A 25,156-nucleotide genomic window follows, 5' to 3' on the forward strand; every position below is an offset into this window, starting at 1 on the left:
TAAGTCTGCTATAAGCTTTATGTATACTTAATGCAGATACAACGTGACCAATAGCTTATACAGAGAATATAAAAGTTAATGTAGCTATAAGCCCACACAGGGCAGTAGAAGATAATATTGTGCCCTGATTACAAGGCTTCACTTTATTTTTACAATCACATAGAAAACTACTGGTGTTTTTTGACATCATCAATTATATTATCATCATCATCAAACATCATATTCTTTATAATCTTCATCATCATAAATACAACCATCTTTCTCACTCATCAATAACGGCTTTTGTCACAGTTATTGACCAATATCCTCCTCATTATCATTATTATTATTAATATTATTATGATTCTATATTTTTCTAATGATTATGTTTAAGGCTTTTTGCAAAGAAGACCCCAAACGTCTGCCGGTCGGCTCCAACATTACACAGAGTGTGCATACTAACAACAGAGAGAAGAAACCTATACATTATAATAATATATACATACATAACTTAAGCATACGTTGTTGAACATTTACAGGTAAGTATTAAACCATTTCACAAACGTAAATAAATACAAAAAAATAATATGATAGTCGGTTATTATATATAATTTTGTTTTAAGAACACAAAAGCAAGCAATGACCTTTAAGAGAACAAACCAAATGCAAGATCACAACACCTTCACTGACAGAGGCCATAGAAGAAAGAAAAAAACTGAAGAAGAAGCTTCATTGGACTGGTACCTATTGGGCCAACACACAGCCAGAAATAAAACCCACCAGGTAGACTGAGAAGTTTAAAGTTAGAGTCCTTAAGATTTTACTGAATTTATGAATATTAGATTTAGAAGAACCTGCTCAGCCATCATGTGTTTAAACTGCAGTATCATTGGTTGATCAGGCACCTGTGGATCAGGTGGCGCAGCAGGCACTCCACTAACCATGCTTATGCATCATAACATAATGTAATTTAAATAGAATTATCAGACAGGACGCTCCATTAGCTTCCTGTTGTTGCTTCACATTTACATTAAGTAACAACGGGACTCTTGGGATTCCATCTTTCCTCCAATCTGCATACAGCCAGGAACTAATGACAGTTACAGGTCTGGTGATGGCAGCAGGAAGCGATCTGATTGGTTGAAGTTACTCTTTCAGGAAGCTTCATATTTGAAGGAAGTAGTGACACGTCACAAATACCGAATATATGCGTTACAAAATAAGCCCTGCTCTGAGGTTTTTTTAAATCAGCTGGTGATTTTTTTTAAATGAAAGTAATATGGGACAAAGGGAGTGGCTTAAAATGTGATTATAACATGGGGAACCTGCACTTTAAACAGATAAATGAGTTGCTGTATTGATCAACCAGCACTGAAATCTTAAGGATTACAACTTTAAGTCCAAAACTAAAAAAACAAGTAAAAGTACTGTTGCTACAAACCGAAATAAAAAAGTATGCACATTTCAAAAGTCTCTGCTCCACACTCAAACAAATGAAATCAGCCCAGCTGACTCCAGACTGTACGCTAAATGTAAGCCAGCTTTTACTGAGGTTACTCTGAGCAGAGCTCCAACCATGGCACCAGGAGAGAAGAGTTCAGCACCAGAGTGAGATCCAGGTGAGGTTATACTGCACTGATCCACCCGCCACCATACATCTCAATTATAACGACGACTTCACTTCAGGAGGGAACACTTGCATCACTTATGCACCCGTCATGTACATGCTGTGTGCACGGATCGCATGCACACTGCTGAACACAATAACATTATTGGTCTATAATAACCCACATGCATGCATGTGCACCTGAAATCATGGCAGTTGTGCTTTAAGGGGACCGAGAAACATGTTATGACTATGGTTGGGGTGGGGTCGGGTGGGGCAATGAAACAAAATGGCCGTCCAAATATCAGAGTTTCCCAGTGATCTCCTCAGTAGTGCGTCTCCCCCAACATGCGCTCATGACTTGTACTAAGTCCGGGGAAGACACAGGTTTTAGTGTTAAAGCTCTCTCTCTGTGAGGGGTTTACTGTATTCATGAAGTGAAGGGGAGAAAGATGGAGGATGGCTGGAGGTCGCCGAGGCTGCTCCTCTTCACTTCTTGTTGGCGATGCGCCTCTTCCTGGTGGCCAGCATGTCGTAGAAAGGGTCTCTGCTGATGCTGGCCCTGGAGAAGCCAATCAAAAGGACAGAAATCAAATCAATACATTATTAAATAAGAAGGCCACACGAGAGGAGGGTCCCAAACATCTTTGATATGGAAATGTAGGCACATTTATACAAACCCCTGCCTTAACTAGATCAAAAAAAGAGGAAAAAAAGTTTGACCTAGTTTGGTTTCCATGGTTTCTGAAGAGGACAGCCCCCCCCTTCCACCTCCCAAGTTTTTTTTTTCCTACAACTCGGGTTCGTTTCTCCAGAACCCTGCCAAGACCGCCGTTGGACACACTCTCCCTCCTGCTGTGCAGTAGGTTTATATGTTTATAAGTCTGAAAGAGGGCAAACAATAGCATTCAAGATTATCGAGTCTTTCGCATTTTCCCGCTCTGCTTTTTTTCCAGAGCGATGGAAAGGCAGTGCACAATGGGAGCGAGTGAGTCAGGAAGCCATTTGGGCTCCACAGAGAAGCCCAGTTTCACGGCTGCTAAATCCTGTTAGCACCAGCACAAAGCAAGAAGAGGCTCAACCCCCCACTGCGAATATCTCGGCTTCCCTTTTACAGCGCCGCATGCTGAAGAATGAGTACGTGCACGATGACTATCCCGCTCTTTCATAAGGCTCATTGTCGCCTTCAACAACCCAATTTCGTGAAAACAATAGCTCCACTGTAGAGTGATCAAATCCCAGTAAGGCTGCCATGACTAGTGTAACGTTTTACTCCATTTCCGCTATAAATAAGTATGTGAAATTCCTGAAATATTTAATGAATTTCTGAGCGACAGCAGCCCACTTCTTCAATTGACCTACTTGGTCCAGCGTCATCTGTACGTTTATGACTCAAGATAAGCAGATAGAGCTCGCTTCTGTGATCATCTCTACTTTTAAAGAGGCAGAAAATCATTTCCATAAAAAGCCTTTTATCTCCACAGACGGACGAGTCCTCTTGTGGACCCCTCTGGTGAAATGCAAGCTGTGGCTCGTTAGCCTCCGTGGCTGCGGATGCGTCAGCCCAGTTTGGAGCTGCCTTTCCTGGATAGGTTTGCTGCCTCACCCCCTGGTGTGTTATAAGCACTGACTAATCCCCTATCATTTCCCATGTGAATACCCTTTGATAGTATAGGGAGAGAGAGGAGGGGCAGAATTACACTATACATACATTACAATATGTACAAGTGCTCTGTTCTGCTGAGCCAACTCTCTTTGACATTGCACCATCTTCTGTGCGGATTACATAGCATCCAGCATTTAGGTCATTCACTGCAAGGTTGTCGGTATTTCCAGAGCTGTACAGATCTGTATAGGCCCAAAGTGGAAGTAACTCACAGTAAGTAATTATTATTATGAGTGATCTTACTTGATGGACTTAATCCACTCTTCTTTCTCCTCAGGCGTCGGTGCTGATATCCTGTATACCACATGGTTGCCCTCGACAACACGCCCATCTGCCTCTGTCTTGCAGGCTTTGATCACCTGGCCTTTATGACTGGGGTTGTAGAGCTCAAAACAGTTCTTGAGGAGACAGAATGGTATAAACAAAAATGCAGCTGTCAGATAATCATCCTAGAACATTTAATAAACATCAAGGGGAGAGAGATGATCTAACACTCACAGGTTTCCTGGGCTCCTCCACCTCCCGGATGCTGAGATTCTCCAGGGGGATGATCCCACGTGGCTCCTTGTCCTAATCAGTTCAGAAGAAATCAACAAAGAGAAAGAGAAACTGAATGACAAGCAATCAAGAAAGAGAAAAGGTAGCATGAGGAAAGCAATTTGCCCACTCTAACATGTGAAGATCAAACTTGCTCCCACACGCTGCCTCCTCTTGTCCTCGCTGCTTTTTTTACTGGACCGGATAATGTGTGCATGCAGCAGGCAGAGCAGAGGACAGGACATAATGATAGTGTCCTGCAGGACACCACAAGGGTAGAGAAGGGACAGTGCTGACATAGCAGCAAGGCGACAGAGGCATTGATAAAAAATCTTCAAGGACCACTAATTTTTACAGAGTGGGACACTAATAGGCCAACAATAGGATGAAAGAGCAGCACATTATAGCCCATGCTGATATTGCTAATGTATCAGCAACAGTTAACAACTATGATAAATGATAAAATCAGAACTGCAACATAAAATAAAAAGGTACAAAGCGTAACCATTAGCAGGTGTGCTAATGTTAGCCATCATTAGCAGGTATGCTAACGTTAGCCACCATTAGCACCAGCACAAGAAGAAAAAAAAGAGTAGGATAATTAGCTAAAACATGCTAGCACAGCTTAACCATCAGTAGATATGCAAACTTTACACAGCACACAACACAAGCAAAGAAAGCAGAATGGTCATATATGCTAATTTAAACAACATTAGCACATGTAACACACACACACACACACACAGATAATAAAGTAGGATAGTTAGAAAACTGTGCTAGCATCAAAGAACATCAGCACAAAGTGTCCAGCAGCAGCTATGCTAAAATTAGACAACATTAGCATGCAACATGAACAGAAAAAGAGTAGAGTGGCTGATAAACTGTGCTAACATTACAGTGTTAGTACAGTACAAGGAGGGAAAGAAACAAATTAGCAAACTGTGCTAATGGAGCCTGACATATTTAATTCATTGTTCATTTGCTCATTTATATTAAAGAAGGTTGAGCAGCTCCCTATACACACACACTGAAAACCACACACAGGCCTACTTGTAAAGGCCTTTTATTAACCAAACATGATCTTAGAAGGAGACTCACAGTTGTGTATTCAAAGTAGTAGAGGCAATTGTCAGTCAGGATGAACCATCTTCTCTTCCAGGTTTTCACTCGGCCCCCTGACAGGAAGAGAAAGGGGAGACAGGAAGTGACACAATGGCCGCATTTACAGACTGACCGTCTGCCCCTCAGGAAAACCAGCAGGAATGTGATGCTTGTTAATGAAGCCGATCCAAGTCCACATTAGACAGACATTAAACCTGACCAGAAAACACTTTATAAGCACTAGATAAGCAGGTTTGTATGTGATCACTGATGAATTTAAATGACGACTTGAGCAGCTGATGAATTATTACACACTTTGCCTATTTATATTTTAAGGCAACATGATAAAAACCTCATCGGCTCTCTCTGGAGCAGGCAAGGAACAAACATGATACGAACCCAACATGGCACCTTAAGTACCCCTGAAGGAGCACGCACACAAAACAAACACGCTGAACCCAACAGCAAGTTCACCGCTCACGTGTACACTTGTGCAAACTACATAAAGTAAAAGAAAAAGTCAAGAGTGAGACACTGGTTTGAAGCTGAGTTCGGCCTCTGGCGGTGCAGAGCCTCACGTGTGTGGAGGAAAACACCACAGAAGTAAAGCTGGGACGCTGTGGAAGCTCTGTCCCGGTGGGACACTCCTGTCTGGTATGTGCATACCTTTCATGTTTGTGAGTGTGTGTGTGAGCATCGACCTAACATTCCTGATTAGTTCCTCTCAACACAACCATCCCTTTGTGTGTGTGTGTGTGTGTGTGTGTATGGGGGGGGGGGGGGCACAACGCTTTTCACTGCAGCGTTTCCTTCCTGTTTTCATGGTCGCACGCAGCAGCCTATATGCACCACACATAATTACAACAGCTTCCTTACATTTAAATAGACTCTGGCTATTGAATTAGTGTGGCCAAATTTCCGCTTGGCGTAGAAAGAGCTTTGCTTAAAAAAGGCATTTATCCCTTCACATCCTCCAGGGTTTATTTTTAGAGAGTTAAATTAGAAATATCATACTGAGCAGCTACTAGTGTGGGAAATGGCTCCGGGGAGGATCCGTACCAGAATGTAATCGTGTTAGGTTTGTGAGCCACAATGGGGCTCTTTGCATGATGCTACGGAGACGGCACTCAAAGTTCGAGACAATAGCAACGCTCAAAAGTGGATTTAATCTATGTACGGTCAGTATGTAGTTTAAATATGATGTCATGTCATAATGACCTCCATTTTGTAGTTCTGTTGAGAACAGACCCACAGCTGTGGAGCAGTAAATAAAGGGTGTTTTGCACCCCCTCTCCCAGCTGATTGTGCACATTGAGTCACACTAACCTAATTTGAGCAACCAGCCTTCTCTGTCTGGGTTGAAGAACGTGTGTGTCAGGTCGTTCCCATCATCCTCTGGGATCTTAAAGGGTTCACTCTTGATGCTGTCGTATAGATTCTGGACAGAGATTACAGGAAAGAGGCCGGTGAGCACACTTCTACATTCAAGCTGACATATCTAAACACACGTTTACGTTTCAAATGCTGAGATGTATGTATGTCAAATATGACGAGCCGATAAAGTCAGCGCTCTCACCCTGAGTAGCTCCTCTGGGAGGTCTCCGCCCTCGTTGATCCCTCTGTTCATGGAGATGAAGCGCTCCACCGGGGGCTTGTCTCTGACGTTGGGATTGTGCAGGCTGGTGTTCAGCATAATGATGGCAAATGATAGGACGTAGCAGGTGTCTGTGGAGGTAATTACACATGGTGTCAAGCCCACATCTGTGTGAGTGTGTGTGTGTGTGTAGGATCACATTTTCCTGCTTGGAATTGATAGAACACAGTAAAAATGAACTCTAGTCTCTAATCAGAATACACCCTCCACATGGTTGTCCAGTGCTGAATTCCAATAGTTTAGAGTACTGCTCTGATGATTCATTGGTCAGCGATCCATCAATAAATGAAGGATTTCGGCTAATAAAATAAGAAAATTCAATCAACAAACAGCTTCCCATATATTTTGACACACACACTCTGAAAGCCAAGTGTCTCTGTAGTCACACACACACACACAGAAACCTACAGCATAAAACCCATCATAACTCCTGCTCACCATCCTCCACCTCATCCATCCACACACTAACTGGCTCAGTCAACATCCTCTGCACTGTCATTTACAGCGCTGTGCACAGAGGCGACCAATAAATGAAAGTCTGTGTGTGTGTGTGTGTCGCAGACACAGCACTACATCAATATTCATGACCTGAGCTGTCACCTGTGTCCTCCTTAGCACGTGAGCGGTCGACATTGCACAACAAGCCATGACTGCACTAATCACAGTTATTGACGTGTGATCAATTTCTCTACCACAGCTGGACACAAGGAATAGTGATTACAGTGCTGATAGTGAGCGGCCTGCTAACAGCAGGGGATACATGGTGGTAAAGTAAAAAGAAGAACCCACTCTGAAGGTGGATCTCTGTGTTTTATGTGTGGTCACATGGTAAAGATTTATACAATGATTTAAACAGGCGTCTGCTGAGGGAAGACAGTCAGAAGCATTGATCTGGCTCTGAGGTCCGGCTGGCACATTATCTGTCATGGACTGTCTGGCTGTGTGTGACTCATATATCTGCTGCAGTGTGTGTGTGTGTGTGGTTAGTACCTGTGGACTGGAAGACGCCAGGATTGCATTGGCAGTACCTGGAGGCGAACGCCTCCATCATGCGATCAATCTTCTGGGCTTCGCCGGGAAGTCTGAAGCTCCATAGAAACTGCCTGAACAGCAGAGAGAGAGAGAGAGAGAGCAGACTGTCAGGACTGGATGATATTGATGTTAGTTTTTTTTCCCAGGATACTCACTGTAAATTAGAACCCAGAAAGCCTGTGTGTGTACCAACAGCTTAACTTATAGAAAACTACAATTTGAGGATCAAAGGTCAAAGGTCACCCCTTTTCAGGCATCGATTTTATGTTGACGTCACATAGATCACACAAAAACACAGTCGTTGCTTTTCCTGGACTACATATGTGAATTGGGACAGACATGAATGTAAACTGCATCCTGATTGGTGGGTGGAGGCCGCACTTCTCTCTGTCAACTCACCTTAAGGCTTGAACAAGGTTGAGGTCTGCAAACTCATGAAGCTCCACAAACGCCTGGAGGACCTTGATGTTAAAGTCATCCCTGAAAAACAGAACAGGACAGCCCGGGGTGTCACAGGTTTAACTGTTTACATGCCAGATGAAAACAGAAAAGACAACAAGTGCACTGCAGTGACACGTTCATACATTTGGGATTTTTTGTTTTGACATTTAAGTCCTGCTGTCCCCTTTGACGGGTCAGTCATAAGAACCACATGTGGTCTCCTGTCGCTGTGCTGCCCTATAAATCCAGACGACCAATTTCCTGGGGTTTTATGCTCACGTCAGAGAACAGACAGAAAGAAAGAAGAAGAAAACCGGAGAGCTCACCGTTCCCCTAAGTAGTCCCCGATGACTGTCTTGTTGAGGCCCTCGCCTTTGTAGAGGAACTGTGCTATGTCCTCTGGGGTGTTCTGGAGAAGATCATTCTCCAGAAGAAACTGGATTCCCTGTTTAAAAACAAACATAAAAAAAGAAATGACTTCTGTTGGCCTTTTTTCAAAGAACCTTTATGAACTCCTATTTTAAATTTATCAATGAAAGCATAAAACAGGCAGTACAGGATCCGTCCTGACCTTTTTGGGGTCCATGTTAAACTTCTTCCTCCCCATGGCGATCTGTTTGTTTCGTTGTGTGGTTTTGCTGTGACAAAAAAAAAAAACATACATCACACGACAGTCGGGTGTGGTGTTTGTTCAGTTGTTCAGTTAAAACCAGGATGTAGACAGATTCATCCTGCAGCCATTTGGATGAACATTATTTTCATCTGTAATGTTACTCTGCTTCAGAACACAAATTGTATGCACACCCATTAGGGAGATCTCCACCTTTGTGTGTATGTGTGTACGCTCCCTAAGCTTCCCCCCTGTGCCCAAAATAGACGCTGCACCTCCAGCTGCACCTGAGACACACTCAGAGTGACACACGACCTCACTCCACCCTGTCAACCAATCAAATGAAAGCCTCTGAATGCAGACTGTTTGGTTAATGTTTCACTCCTCAAACAAAGGGGGATTACCACACACGCACACGCACACACACACACACGCGCACGCACGCACACACATGCACACACACACCAACAGGTGTGAGGCTCACAGTGGAACAGTGGCAGAAAGCAAAATGATGCTATCAGTGTTTTTCTGTATTAACTGCATTTACACTCACAAAAAAGCACTTTTAATCTGTAACCTAATTCTGGTCGCCATGGAGACCAGAAAAAACAAACTATTTGCTGGGAAAAATAAAAAAAATGTGTCTAAATACTTTAATTTCTAGCCAGAAAATGAAACTCACCTCTCTCCCACGCAGGTTAGCTGCTCGATCTCAGTCATCACTTCTGCGATTTCAAACTTCAGCCGCTGTCGAGCACAGGAGTCACATCACTCACATCACTCACACACTTTAGTTCGTGTTTCATCTGTTCTAACACAACACGGTGCAGCTGAGGAGTAAACAAAACACTCACTTCAATATCATCCAGCAGCTCTTTTTTCCTGCGTCGTATGTTGGACAGCTCATCTCTCTCTTCCAAAGACAGGTCCTCGGGCACTGAGTGTGGGGGAAATGAAAGAGGGGGAAAGGAGAGGAGCCACGTTATGAGGATGGATTAAATTAATTCACCCTCCAACCAGCCAGTCAAAGTCAGAGGGATTAAAGCTGTGACAGTGCATACCTGTTCAATAAATCCTTAGCAAAGACATTGCTTGTGACCTAAATTAATACGCTGAAGTGGTATTTTATTTGGGATCAAATACAGCAAAGAGAAAGGACGGCTTGGCCAGTGTGGCTTCTGCTGACATTTCTTGTTAAATATTTGATTTAACCAAGAAGGTGGGTGCACCGCTGAAAGGGGGAGCGCAGCTCAAGCTTTCCCTTACAGGATGGTTGATATTCAAATACCCCCTTAAAAATAGTAAAAATTTAATTTTGATCCAATTCTGATCCATAATTAATGTTTATTAGAGTGAGAAAATGGGGCATGCAGGCTTAAAGTTGGTAAACAAGCACGTTTAGAGGCAGAAAATCATCGAAGTTTCCTTCCCTCCATCTTTAGCATGAATGAATGAAACTAATGAAAGTTTCTCATGAGAAAATTACAACCACAGAATCTGTTGAATAGCAGATGACTTCCATAAATCACATCATGTGTGTTTGATATACCCCCCCCCCCACCCCCCCCACCCACATCTCCCACTGAACATCTGGCTCACCCCCACCCCTCCACCCCTCCCTCAAATATTGCCTTTCTGTTAATTATCACTGCAGAGAGATGTCATGTGCTCACACTGTACGCACAGGTGGGTGCACTCTATACATGTCATGCATGCAAAATTTACATTTCACACACTTCTGTTATGGAGGTCCCAATGGCCACCTACTTATCCTTCGTTTAACCATATCCTCTCTCTCTCTCTCTCTCTCTCTCTCTCTCCTACACACAGTGATCCATTTGAGGGAGAGCTGACAGGAAGTAGGTCATTTTCACATGGAGCTGTACCAGATTGTGCTTCTCCTACGCCGTTACTTGCTCTCACACACACACACACACACACACACACACACACACTACTATCACTCTCTCTTTTTCCAGTGCTTGAAGTGGGGGTGAGAGCAGATTCAAATCCCCAAACTGAATCATAACACTAAGCAGCTTTGCGATTCAGGCGAACCCCAGCACGACCGTAAACAATGGAGGGGGAAAAAAAAGGGAAAGTTATTTCCTCCCCTCTTTATCTATCTACTGTATCTCGCTCTCTCTTTCTCTCTCTCTGTCTGAATCAATCTTGCGTGTTAGACAATGTGACAGAAGCAGCACGGACTATTAGGTTATGATGTTCTGAGGGCACGCAGCTCGTGTTATCACAGATGAGCAGTCAGTCAGAGAGCAGGGACCCAGATGGGTGCTGATAGACTCCTTTCCTCCTCACATACACACTGATGATCAGACTGTCTCTACCAACTTCAAAAAAAGATAATAAAGATATGTCAAAAGGAGAGCATCATTTTGATATTTGACATAATTATATATAAGTGCAGAGTGGGTCAAGTTTTAATGGCATATATATAAGTCTGAGACAGCATGATGACTCACTCTCATTTCGTCAAGATTTCACAAGATGAAAAAAAGGAAAATGTTTATTTATGATAGATAAAATGTGAAGGGCGAAGGATTAATGGGGCCACCATGTTTTCATCGGAAATGGTAGATTCAGAAGATTTTAAAACAAACTTTTTTTCCGAGAATGAGACTTAAGAGGTACACCACAGTCGTTTATACCAACCGGCTTCCTGTGAAGGAACACCATCAGCTATTATGGGCTTGTTTTGAGGTGTGATGTGGTCTCTAATGATAACCGGTATATTTTTGTGCCTGCCATTTTCAAACACTATTCAGTGACTTCTTAAAAATTGAGTAGCTGGGGGGTCCACTGGGGTCAAAGTGATAAATATTTCATTATCACTGTGTGTGTGAGATTTTTTTTTTTAAGACCACTAACCGCATGGATGTTAATATGAAAAGAGGATGCAGAAAAAACTCTCTGCAAACAGGGCTCTGAGGACAGACAGGGACAAAAAGGGGAAAAGTTGTGCCTGTGTGTGAGAGAAACAAAGACACAAAAGGATGCTGTCAGTGCCAAACAGCAATGAAAAGGCAAAGACTAAGGAGCGCTGTAGGAACAGATACCAGCCCACCAGACATCTTCACACTCCTCTGCCTCTGTTGCACTCACTTCTTGGCTTTGGTTAAGTAGCCTCTCATAAAGCAGTAATTGTGGACTGAAGAGACCCAGCAGGCAACCTACGTCTGTAATGCGCAAAAGTCTCCTCCATCCCTCCCACTCCGGCTGAAAGGGCTCGACCGGACCGGAGAATGGGACAAATTGTCTCAAGGAGACAGAATCGGTTGTGGTAACAATGCCTTGCTGTGTGTGTTTGGTAGTAGCATGTATGTGGGAAAATAAAAAGTAATCTGATATCATTGTGAGGCATCTGATGCATTATACATGAAAGTTCATTGAGGGAAGCCATTCAGAAAAAAATCTATATAAGGTTGTATATAAACCTTACCTACGCAACACCGCTCAGCGTTTTTTATACTGTATTATGACTTGGCAGACCGGGGGGGGGGGGGTGACAATCAATACATCATCATAATGGCACAAACTTGCGTGCTTAGCCTTTTTTTCTCCCTTGGTCGCCAATCATGCATGGATGAGTAACATCCACCCTGCTATAGTTTTCTCAGACATGAACACGTGATGCCGACTGTTTCCAACAAAGAGGTCACAGAGTTTGTAGCTTCGCCTTTTCACCCTCAAAAGAACCGTAACCAGACGGGTCAGAGCCAGGAAGGAAGGTCAAGAAGGTCACAGAGTAAATACAGCAAGGATCAATGTGCAGCCATAGTAGTTCTTTCTAGTTGTAGGCTGAGAGGGTTGTGTTTCAGCCTCATTAGTGAATATTTGATCACACTCCAATCTGTTGATCTCTCTCTCTCTCTCTCTCTCTCTCTCTCTACAGCATCATCAGAGCTGTTCCACTCATGATGCATTCTTGCACTCATATAATCTCAATGATCATCTCTGAGTCTACAAATAGGCAAAACAATCAATACTTGTGGATGGCACGTGGTAGTGGTGCTGCTTATATATACTGCATTTCACCTTTACTCAACAAAGAACGATGACAATACAACAGTAAACAGAGTAAAACACTTCCTAGTTTCCACCAGGACAATGGAGGGGTGGGTCCTCCTGTAACAATAGCAACCACATAAACATGAGCAGGGTAGAGTCTGTTCCCACAACAGGCTAATTAAGGAGCACTTACATGAGTTCACAGCACAGCCAGGGGATTGTGCAGAGGTTTGCTGCAATTATGTGCAAACCAGCTGAGTTGAGAATGATGCAAGACGGACGGGCGTTTGTGTCAGTCGGTGACACACTGACAGATGAACGTCCAAAGGGATCACATTCACTTTCCTGATGATGTTAGTGAACATCGGCTGACCCTCCTAGTTTTAACATGTACAGGATAAAATGCATACCATGTTGTCTTTTCCTCTCCCCAGTTCCCATGATGACTGACATACATCAGCTTGTGTCCTCTCATTGGTCCACGCCGTCCCTGACTGCTGTAAGAGCGCCTGCACCGTTTTTAGCAGCTCGTCCCCCGCTCATGTAAGCTGCGATTGTGGCTGGTAGGTGTGTAGTAATTGTTTTCCCCCTCTGTGTTACACCTACTCACATACAAAGCACTGGCAGCCTCTTTGACAGCTCCTGCCTCTTGACAGTTGACAGTAGTGGTATGGAAATAGCCCACATTCCTCCTACAGCAACCGCCCAGTCTGGTCCAACCAGATCCCAATACAGCACAGTCTCATCCCTTCTTTTTATTTATTTCTTTACACTCTGTTCTTCTTTCCACATGAGAACACTCAGCTCTAATAAAGAAACCATCTTCACTTCATGAAGGCATCCCTGCAGCACTGAGGGTGCAGCAGGAAGTATTAACCCTATAACTAAGCACTTGTTTTATCAGGATGAGGTTCAAACTTTAGATCAAAACAAAGACGTACTTAAGATGAGAAATTGTCAGTGTAGATGTAATGCCAACATAGGAAAGTACGGGAGGTAATACATTCACTTTAGGATATTAGCATGTAAACATTTGAACAGAACTAGCTCCAGTGAGAGCTGTTTGGGTCAAGGATTCAGCCAAGGTCATCACAGCAGTCTCCATCACCTTCCTCTGGTGCTCTGGTCTGTGCAGAATCTCTGTCACAGATACGACCAGCCGCCAACAAGGAAGAGGGAGGAAGAGGCCCTATCAAAGAAAAATGTTTCTCTCCACTGTTTGTTTCCCTTTAAGACATTACTGAATCTTTTTCAAGTCTGCAGCACTCAGTTGTTGTTAGCTCTCATCTCAGAGGAGACATCCACAACATCCCCGTGATGAAAATTAGATTACAACAGAAAATCAGAGGTTACATCAAACACCACATGGCCGTTTGATTCTTCAAAGCCTGAAAGACCCTATAACAGTCCCTTGAAGCAAGACTAGTCTCTTCACAGAACCCACTAGTCACAGTCACTTATTCATGAACAAGTACTGGCTTTGCCACGCTGAAGCTCTTCTTGTTATTCCCTTTGGATTAAAAACAGCCTGGTTGGTTTGTTTGTAGGCTGATTGGTTGAGCGGTTTTGTCGATGGGAACCCTTGTTCTAGAGCGCTGCTCAATTATGAGACAACAAGCACAGATGTCTTTCAGTACAATCTTTACCGCATGTGCACAAACTGATAACCAACCAGGTCATCCATCTACATCTGCCAGGACTCTTATCACAGTAAACATCTTTGTGTTTGAGACAGAGCCAATAAATGTAACAGGAAGTTGCTGTTTCTCAAGGTGATAGGTATGCTTGAGATGAATAAAGCCATCTTCTTCTGTGCACTGTATAATCTCACACCCTGTCTAGACAAGACCTTTCCTAATTCAACAAGGATTCAGCAGTTACAAAACAGGGAAGTTCGCAGACGTGGGCACATACTAAGCCCCAAAGAATTCTGTCCAGTGGGTGTAAAGTCAGCTCTGATGATAGAGTTGATGACTCCTCTTTAATGAGCAGCACCCTCAACTGAAAGTCACCTTTCCCTTCACAACTCATTAAAAAACAGCTCTTATCACTTTTTTTATGAAGCAGTTTATAACCCACAGTTAATAAAAAACCTAAGGTTTACAACCTTGGTTCCAAAACCCAAACAAGGCCTGACTGACCGTTTGTTAAACCCCTCCCTGAACCAGCAATTGTCTAATCAGTCAGATTAGCTAACGTAGCCAGAATGCAGCTGCTGCTGTGGGAAAATGTGCCAGCTGAAGGCTAACCATCCATCCATCCATCCATCCATCCATCAGGAGGGTGGGGATGAGGGTGGCTGGAGCCTATCCCAGCCATGAATGGGTAAAAAGGCAGAACACAGGACCTATCTATCACTGGGTTCTCCAAAAACATGAAGGTTTGTCTCTCTGTTTACAGTTTAATTAAAATTAGATGAAGTTAAGTGAATTTTCTAGTTTGCAGGGTCATATAAAAAAGTAAAAAGAAAAACTGATTTGTCTGAAGGAAATGTGAAATAATCCAATTGCCTTTTATAGCAGGTCTATCTTTGTTAAGCAATAAAAAACAGCCTACTGTATGGAGCAACTAGGTAGTAGGTGTCCACTAAACTGAGGTTCTAGTCCTTAGCTGCAGCTACCCTGGTTTTATTCCAGTCTGCTTCCCGTCCCTCCACTGACAACTATCCATTAAAGGCAAATTCTAAATACTCTGGTCCTGATTTAAAGAAAAGATATATCATGTCTCGAGTAAGCCAGGCGACTCTGCAGTGAGGTTCTCCAGAAACTCTTAGCAGGGCCTCTCTGTGCAAAGACCCCTCAGTGAGTCATTTGGAAAATAGTGTCACACAGTGTGATGCGAAGGCACGGAGCAGACGAAGAGATCACACACACACGTGACCAGGAGACAAAGAGGAGGCGGCAGCACAGGCTGTTTACATTGGGTCCAGGCCGAAAAATCGGAAGAGTGTAGAGCAGAAATCCAAGCAGTCCAAAAGACAAAGAGACGCTCCAGCTGCCAAGTAGTACTTTTTGTTGTTCCAAGACAGCAGGAATATAGAACAGACTGAGGAGGAGGAGGAGGGAGAAAGAGTTCAAACCTGAGCCAGGGTTTCTTTAAAAAATATGTAGGCGGTTCAGGTCAGACGATCACTCTTTCCCATGTTCTGGGTAAAAGGGGTTTTCCAGACCTGGAGCTTTTGCACACAAGCACTGATTCTACACAGCGATCAGGCAGTGGGACTAATCAGCAGCCTCCATGATGGTGTGTATGTAACAGAGAACCCTGACAAACTTTGACACACTGACACTGAAAGCAGTTAATACCTATTTCTGATGGTTTACCTTGGTTAAGCAAAATTCAAAAACATGGAACATATTATCGTTGCATGCCTCCTACTCAGTACTCAGCAAAATATTAAACATGAAACTCCAACTTTTTGATGCCTGCAGCTAATAATACCAGAGTGTACAGGAGGAAATGAGTGATATGAAAATAGCAGCAGGGCAGAGAGCATGACAATCCTGTCCTTCCTCTTCAAATGCATTCACATAAAACCTTTAACATGTTTTTTTTTTCAGCGTCACATGTTTGAATATCAGCTGTTCTCATCTAACCGAAAGTTTGCATGGTTTCCTGACTGAAAGCGCTGGGAGCGAGGCACGCGTATGGCCTCCTAACAGCCTGCAGGCATTCACGACAACAACTTATCTCACGGGAGTTTAAGCAATACAGAGCTGCTGCTGCTGCTGCTGATGTTTCCAATATCACTGACTGATGTTGGCCTGAGGGGAACAACAATAATAATTACTCATTATTGCTTCAGTTCAGGTTTCTACTGAGTCCATATATGAAGAGATTACCGATGCAGCATTTGCATCATGTTCAATTTTTTTTTCTTATAAGGTTTCTCGCTGATGATGACAGAAATTCAACATGACAAAGGTCAACAAAGAGATTAAATGCATGTGCCCAGCAGCCAGTGTAAATCACCCACACGCTGAAAAAAAAAACCCCTCAGGGTGTGTGTGTTAGTGGTCATGACCTACTCAAAGCCACTGCAGATTATCAATCATACCCGATCATCATCTGTGGGAGCTGTGACATTGATGCATTGTGAGTTAGGTGTGGAAAAGGAGAGAAAGTCTGTGTGTGTGTGTGTGTGTGTTTATAGCAGCGAGGACGCGGAGGGAGGAAGCACATCGAGTGCGACCATGAGTGGAGTCCCTGCAGAAACACCCGGTTATCACTGGATCCTGTCACTGTGACCTGCTCTGTCAAGGCTCATTCATTTTATATTTCACAGTCTTCACTACAGCAACAATAGCCACCCTATCTTGGAAAAGGAGTTAACAATTGAAGGGTCGGGGCAAAAGGAAAAGAGCCTCATGAGTGAGGCAGAGTGAGAAGCAGAAAATCCTGGTGACACACCACTCTATAAATCACATGACAGACCACATCGCTTCTTATTTTTATTACAGGGCTGCCTTTTGGTCGTGATTGAATCCTGTTTATATACTTGTGTGTGTGTTTTCCAGCAGCACTCCCGTGGAGGAATGACAGCAAGCAGCTCGAGCCCCTGACCTATAATCCACTAACTGTCATCAATATCCCTCCCCACTTGACTTCCTCCATTTGTCTAAGCAAGGAGAGGGCTCATAGCCCGCACTAATCCTGTGGAGAAAGCGTGAGCACAATTTAAAGAGATGTACACACACACACACAGTCATGTATACAATCCTGTGCCTCCACAAGCATATACACAGCTGGGCTGAGCCTTGCACCACTAACCTACTTTAAAAATCCGACTGCAGCATCCGCTTCCATATCTGTCTCTCTTCAAATGTGTGTCACTGCTGCATGTTTGCCCCCCACCTACCCCCACCCAGCACACACACATTCAACAGGTTGTCCTTGTGGTGATAGCTGATGGGGAAGTTTAAACCAGCAGGTACTGAGGCTTCTTCACAGCACCAGCAGTGCAGTCACAGCTCATCCTCTCCCTGTGAGAGAAGAATCAATTTTGCATGATGCAGCAGCATCTTACAGCAAAAAAATGGAGTGGGGGGTAGGAAGTGGAAACATGCACATTTTGCAAAAAACTGGCTGTTCATTGGAGTGGCAGTGCCACGAGTCCAAAGAGGAAACAACAAGATAGGTTGCAAGGGCAACGGAGACTGGCCAGATGCTACACACACACACACACACACACACTGGATGTGCATCCTGTAGAGTAGACAAAGGGGGAAAAGGGTGGACTGGTCTAGTTTGCTTTCAGGAAGAAGCATCAGGTTGATGGAAAAGACTCAATGTTCTGGATTAAGACTAAATTTAAGTCTTTTTTTTAACAATAAAAATGCAAACTGTGTATAAACTACATCTGGAGGCTGTACAAGAATTCAATCTGACATAAGTGCTGCTTGTTGTCAGCAAAAAAAATAAAAAAAAATGCTGGAACAAGAAAATGGTGTAAAGCTGATCCACCAGGAAGGAGGAAAATCGCATATTTGTCAGCAAATTCACTCACTGGGAAAAAGAACTGACCCATTTTTTTGAGAATTAAATGAAATATGGCATAACAGATAATGGGAGCATAGCCTACAGTGTGCATGTGCTGTAAAACTGCAAATGTAGGATTACTTTTGTTATCAGTTATTCTACAGTATGGTCTGTAAAGCTGCAGAAATGTGAGAAGAAAAAAAACGTGAAGCAATACATCCTCATTACTTTTTGTGTTTACTTGCACTTAGGCATTAAACTGTCCAGTTAGGTTCAGATAAATATCAATGTAGGTTCAAACAGACTCAAGTCCAGATTCCAGAGTTTTTAATAAACCAGAATCAGTTACACACGAGGTGAGTAAACCGCAGACGGCTGGATGGTGTGTTGTGTTTCCAGAGTGTGAAGCTGAACTGCTGGGGGATACACCTTTTTCCTGCATCTTCAGCAGGTCAAACAATCTTTGTCCGCTTACATAATTGTTCCAACCCTCCCTTTTCCTGTCCACTCTGGTCAGCCTTTTCTCCCATTTCCCAAAAACCTGAACCACGCACACAATAATGGAAGCCATGTACCCGGACTCCCACAAAGGCCCAAGTGGAGCAGGACGTTCTTTCATTTCAGCACATGACTTCAGCCTCCCGAGACCTTCAGCACGCTCTGATTTCTCTTTCTAAAGAGGAGAAACAGCTTTATTTGCTTCACATCTCTACGAGCCCCTTGATGGTCTTAATGCCACAAAAGACCAGATCCAAATCTGCGCCTACGTTAAAGCAGCAGACCTTTCACTGCACAGCACTGTGTGGTAGATGAAACTGGATACTTCCCTAAAAATCCCTCTGCTGTTCTTTTCCTCCTCTGCTCCAGACTAGAATCTAATCTCACCACTTATAAAAGTACTTTAAACCTGTTTTTAAAGCAGACTGGAGGTCCAAGAGGATTTACACACACGACTCATGTTCACTGGAAACTTAGATGTTATTGATGCAGTAGCTGATGTGCTAAAGGAGCCTAAATCCATTAAGTTGATTTCCATATGGGTCAGCTGCTCTTAAAGTCTGTTGAGTCCAACTTAAATCACAGAGGGAATGTCGGGGGTAAATATGACGTGCTATCTGATCCAGTGAAGGTCCAAATTCAACAAGGGCCCTCTGTCTTCACCCACCTTTTGGTCAAAGATGAAACACGCACAGTTTGCTCTCTACAGTAATGTTGAGCCTCATATAGAAGCCAGAAGTCTCTTCCATCTCCGAGAGCTTTTCCAGGCAGTTACAGTGCCCTGCTGCTAGTGCATGTGAGTGTGTGAGAGCAATAAGAGCAGTCAAAATACAGGAAAACACACACTTTAACAGAGGTGAGTCACACCGATGGGAGGAAAACAGTCTGAAGGACTTTAATAAACTGTAATAAAAAACAAACAGCACAAGAAACAGCTTCCTACGTCAAGAAAAGAAGTGCTGCTGCCAGCTAACCATCTTTAAACATAAGTGAAGGCTAAAAAGAAAGAGGGCTGTGACTGTCATCGATGAAATAGGGCTGCAGCTATGACCTGTCAATAAGACGGATATAAACACTATAACAGTGCCTTGACCCCACATCGATTCTATTGACCAGAAGAAGGAGGCGAGAGGCGGAGAATATTAGACTAATTCACACATGATTTATTACCTCAAAACGTTTCTGTGCTTCAAACGTTAAGCAATAAATAAACTTAAAGCAGAACAGGCATTAACATGACTTTGTGAGGCTCTACATAATGAGCATGCATCATGTCAATCAGTCAGATTCACTCTGCCCCGCCCCTTCTTCCCAATATGGTCACTTCTGGCTTTAAGATATATTTCTTTCTTTTTTTTATTATTATCAATACTATTGAACCTCAAACCACACTGGCCGGTTTGAAAGACATGTTTATAAAACATAAGAATGTCCTAAATGTGATATTTCATCATAATGGAATCATTTTGGCAAAAATAAACCAGATGCTGTAAAAAAACAAAAACATTCTGTGACCAACAGTCATTCCAAAGAAAGAAAGAAACATGTCATGAGTATTAGGCTGCAATTACACAGAGAGAGGAGATGAAGAGAGATTGAAAGTAAAATAAAACATACTTGAGCAGTGAAATAAATGAGAAATGGTTCCAAAAACTGTAAAAAGGAAACTGAGGATTGTGAATCGTCTTTCTTCCAGAGCTCATGTGTAAAAAACCAGTTTGCGGAGCCTGTAAAGATCATCAATATGTGGAAAAAAATCTAATTTAAAGGCTTCCGATATTGTATTTTGGGGGTTTATTCTACATGCCGTGATATGGCTGTTTCCAGAGGAGATCCAGCAGCATTACACATCCTAGAGTGAAATCTCTCATCCTAAACCTCACTGTACACTGATGCAAAGACATTAAAAACCTGCCAGGCACTAATGTGTTTTGTGCACAACACTATAAACTTTGCAGAGCTCAGGGCATCGACACGCCCCACTGCTGCTCCCTGACATCCTGGAGGGCCCTTCAAGCTTCTTTTACCGGCACACAGGCGGCACACATACACATCCTCACCACCTGCTGGAGCTTCCTCAGGCTTGAAGTAAATATCCACGGTTGGTCACTTTCCCTAAGAGCCACAATTTTCCACCTACAGTACAGGTGAACCAGGTGACCCCCTTTTTCCACAGAGTTACAATGTGGACAGGGAAGATAGAGGTGTGTGCCATTGAAGCATAATTTGTTCCTGTGCATCCCTAAGGCTCCAGGATGTTCCTCGCTCACCCACTTTACAGCGTGTGGGCTGTGGGGAAAAGGCAGCAGCTGCAGATCTACTCCCCAGATCCAAAACACAAATCCTAAACATAGCAGGAAGGTGCTGGCTCTGTCTGCAGCCGAGAGACGAATGGCTGCGAGATCTCAAAGCCTTCTAAATTGTGTGCATCTCTCTTAGTCTGTGTTCTGTAGTGGGCCGTAACCCCACAGACCACACGCTGAACCACACATTCACACACTGAGGTGCTGAATTCAAATGGCTGGTTTTCACAGCGTATAAACGGAGCGGCAAAGCTCACCAGGCGCGCTGCGAGGACAGTGTCCAGCATGCTATAAATGCTCTGATTCATACCATATGTAGCCTCCACTGTATGCAGCAGAGAGCTGTACATTGGGTAGCCTGTCAAAGTCACTCATGCAAAACCAGAATGTGTTACAGTGAGCTACACTCTGTTTGCTCAGTCAGTCAGGCTTCAGTGTAGCAGAACTTTGTGGCCTCTTGTTGGCCTATTGTCCATAGAGCATGCATTGTGGCTGAAGGCATTGTGTTGCTGAATGTCAGGCGTGACAGATGAATTACTATGGACGTATTCTCTCAGTACAGTATGGACTGTGCAAAGACAGCCCCCCCTTTTATAGAAAATATGACAACTAGAGAGGGAAGAAATAGGTTATCAATCCAATTGGATCAAGACTCTTCAGTGTGTTATGGACTTGACAGTACGTCTGCAACACTTTTTCGACTTTCTACTGTACGCAGCATGATCTGGTCTGATGCATATTCATGGCTGGACACAGACCGTTTGCTGTTCAGTGAGTTAATTATGACAGAACAAAAGGACTTTCACTGAAACTTCTTAATACACTGGAGAGTGAGTAAATAGTCCACCACCGTCCGCCGTCTTTCACTGGCAGCACTCCATACTTTTTTATTCATTTTCCAGCTTTCCACTGGCACTTCATCCCACCCTTACACACACACACACGCACATAGGTATCTCTATAACAGTGATTTACATATTGCATCACCACACTCCTTACTTAAATTGCAACTGTTCCCCCTTCCCACTCACTTCACATGCTGCTACAACTACATCTCACTCTTGGTTTCCATCCTCACACCACTTCACTCCTCACACTGTTCTCCCACTGACACTTAAATACCTCATTACGCCCGTAACTTTTCAGTCCTCCCTCCCTGTCAACTTATGCCCAGGCAGCATCTGTGTGTGTGTGTGTGTGTGTGTGTGTGCGCACTTTGTGAGGAAGTACCGATACTGAACCTTGTCAGCCACCTCTGTGTGACATCACGCTGAGCAGATTCATCAGCACAACAGCTCATCCTCTACTTTGTTCTGTTGCCCCCACAGTACCTACCTCTGTTGGGTGTGTGTGTGTGTGTAGGTGTTAAGTTGTTGAAATAAAAATCATCAAAATGTGGATGTACTAACCCAAAACTGTACACAAGCTCTGCAGGTACTAGACAAGAGGGTAAACAGATACAGTGTAGTAGGAAGCTCACAGTCTCTCTCTCTCTCTCTCTCTCACACACACACACACTCTTATCAGTCATGATCCATCTATCTATCCATCTTCACCACCAAAAGTGCCATGAGGGGAAAAGTAGAAATTCAGTTTGTGTGAGTGTCAGTGTGTTACAGTGCAGTTGTGAATACATGTGTGTGTGTGTGTGTGTTTTGTTTTACTGCTCCTGGCAGTTGTCCGTTCACCATCACAGCACCATATGTCCGTCTGCGAGGCTGCACCGACGCACGCCGCCGGCTGAATGCAGCACAATGACAGCTTTATGCCTAAGTGCCATGTATGCACGACTCCAGCAATTAGTCACATCCTGCAGCTCGCAAAGCAGACAACATGTGGGGCCAGTGGTGAACCAGGACTCTGGATGACCCCAGGCAACAACAAAAAAAAAACTTGCTTTCCATAACGCTCATTAGACTAGAACACATTATAAAAAACTGGTTTTGCACACATCCCTTTAAGCTACTGTGTTAAACCTCCTTTTCGCCTTTCTACCATTCAAGCTATAGCCATATCATCACTCAACAGGGCCCCACTGTGGGCCTTTTGGGGGCAGCTGCAGTGCATGGAAGTTTATAAGTTGGACAGTATGAGCTGCTATCGGGGGTGTCTTCTCACAGTGTACATCCATATGGAACAGAGGACACAGGACAAATCAATAAAACCTGAATTACACTACAAAGGTTGGCGACAATGAAATCAACCACATTACACTTAGTCGTGGTGATGCTGAGGTTATGCGACCATGTTGGTAGAATAGCAACTGGCGTTTTGTTGCTAAAGTCCATGTAAATAAAACTTATTATCCCTGAGGCACTGAATACCTGCACAGCCTGACCAGGGACAGCTCCAGCTCAGTAAAGTCTGATGTCTCTTGATCTGGTATTTTGGTATTTGGACTGATGGCGCGCTGTCTTTTATCTAGAGCATTTATCCAATGACCTGAGGTTATTTGGTGAGAAAACACAACCATTTATTGACAAACTTATATTGTTTTTATAAAAGTGCAGCTCTTAAGTCTGCACTCCAATTCAAAAGTTTGCCAGCCAGCCAGCCTGCCTGCCTGTGTGTGTGTGTGTGTGTGTGTGCTGTATGGATGTGGTTCACCCAGGCTTGTCTTGCATTGATGCAGCATGTGTGCCAACACATTCCTAAAACAGCTTTTGTCGTGAGTCAATAGATGTGTCTCGTGGCTGCATGCACGGCTGACCATGACAGGACCTGTTGGGCCGGAGTAACACCAGCCCACATCTGACTAATGCTTAGATATACACAGGTCTCAGTCTCTAACAGAGACAGTGATCACTGATAGGCTGTCAATCATCCATGCTTATCCACTCAGGCTTAGTCTTAACCATCACCTTTAGTCTGGGTCAAACCCAGAGGACATCAAACTGCAACTTCAGTACCAGAAAATACAACTACACGATAAACCTAAAAATACATATTATTATTATTATTATTATTATGGGCAGGCATGGAGGCACATGAAGTAGTACATTTGGGATGTGGATCTGTGAATCCTACCTTGGTTGTCCTCGTCCATGGCTGCAGCCAATAAATCTGGATCTCCCCCCCAAAAAAATCGTTCAGAGAAACTTCCGTTGTGCCAGCAAACGGGAAAATTAACGGCAAATTGCGCGTCCTCCTAATTCCCAGGACGCATTCGGTGCACAGGTTGTCTCTCGGGCAGCGTCTTTTCTTTAGGAAATGTTGTGGCCATTGACGGCAGGTTGTCAGCTCCTCCGGCCCCGCGTCAGTCCGTCAGTGAGCCGCGGGTCTGTGCCTCAGCAGCGGCTCGTCTTTTCAGCCCACAGTGGGTCGAGCGTGTTGTCGTTATCCCTCCAAATACGCCTTCACTCCACTAGTATCGGGAGAGAGCGGTTTACACTGCTGCGTCAAGTGAGAGCGAGACTGACACCGGAAGTGACGCTACCTTCCTTCACAATAAAAGAGGACATAGGTGTTCACTTGGCAGCGTCTTTTATTTTGAAATCACCAACAGGAAGCGCTTGTCATATCAAATGTTGTTCCCCTCACAGGAGGTGTTAATCCCATCCCAGCTCCGCTACACAGCCCGTGCTGCGCGTCAGCAGCACTCACCGCTGATCAGACCTCACGTGACTCCAGGCCTCCAGCCAAATATATCAATTTGATTTGTATTGATTATGCGTCATCATGCTTTGGCAGTTAAATGACCAGTTGTCAGTCACTGGTTATTTTAAGCAGTTTTATTGATCTATTGAGCTGATCATTACTGTGATCTATTTAAAGGTTCCGTACTGTCCCCCTTTTAAGATGTAGACCTCAGTCTCATGTTGTGTCTCCAGGTTTTAGCCTTGTTCCAAACGCTCTGTTTTACTGTCTGTAGCTTTAAATGATAAAAAGCTGCTGCTGTCCACAGTATGGCCAATATAATTATATATATCAGTACACATCTAAAACCAGCTGTGGGCGGGGCTTATCCCTTTCTGATGTCACAAGGAGCTGAATGGCTTAAATATATAATACAGACTACAACTATTATTTAAGCTGCGAGGAGCATTGATAGATGATTGATGTTGGCTGATGTATTTGAACTAATCAATAATAATAAATTTATTTTTATAATGTTTTATAAGGTTTTTTTTTACAGACACGTTAAGTCCCCTCGATGTTCATAAAACCTCTTGCATAAGCAGTGGGGAGCATTCAGGTTGGACACACACACAGACAGATATTTGCA

The 25,156-nt window shown here is 43.6% G+C and overlaps 1 protein-coding gene across 1 annotated transcript; it reads right to left on the reverse strand.

The window, feature by feature from the left end:
* On the reverse strand, positions 1-24,319 carry cyth3b (cytohesin 3b). The gene is made up of 13 exons (XM_028411688.1): positions 23,959-24,319; positions 9,481-9,563; positions 9,309-9,373; positions 8,588-8,654; positions 8,343-8,461; positions 7,975-8,055; positions 7,534-7,646; positions 6,466-6,614; positions 6,216-6,327; positions 4,887-4,963; positions 3,750-3,821; positions 3,495-3,649; positions 1-2,147 (listed from the first exon to the last, which is right to left on the reverse strand). Exons 1-13 carry the CDS (start codon positions 23,975-23,977, stop codon positions 2,075-2,077), a joined length of 1,185 nt encoding a protein of 394 aa, XP_028267489.1. The 5' UTR covers positions 23,978-24,319; the 3' UTR covers positions 1-2,074.
* Between the last annotated feature and the right edge of the window lie 837 nt (positions 24,320-25,156).

This window comes from Parambassis ranga, chromosome 8 (genome assembly GCF_900634625.1).
Source record: "Parambassis ranga chromosome 8, fParRan2.1, whole genome shotgun sequence".
In the NCBI taxonomy this organism is placed as follows: Eukaryota; Metazoa; Chordata; class Actinopteri; family Ambassidae; genus Parambassis; species Parambassis ranga.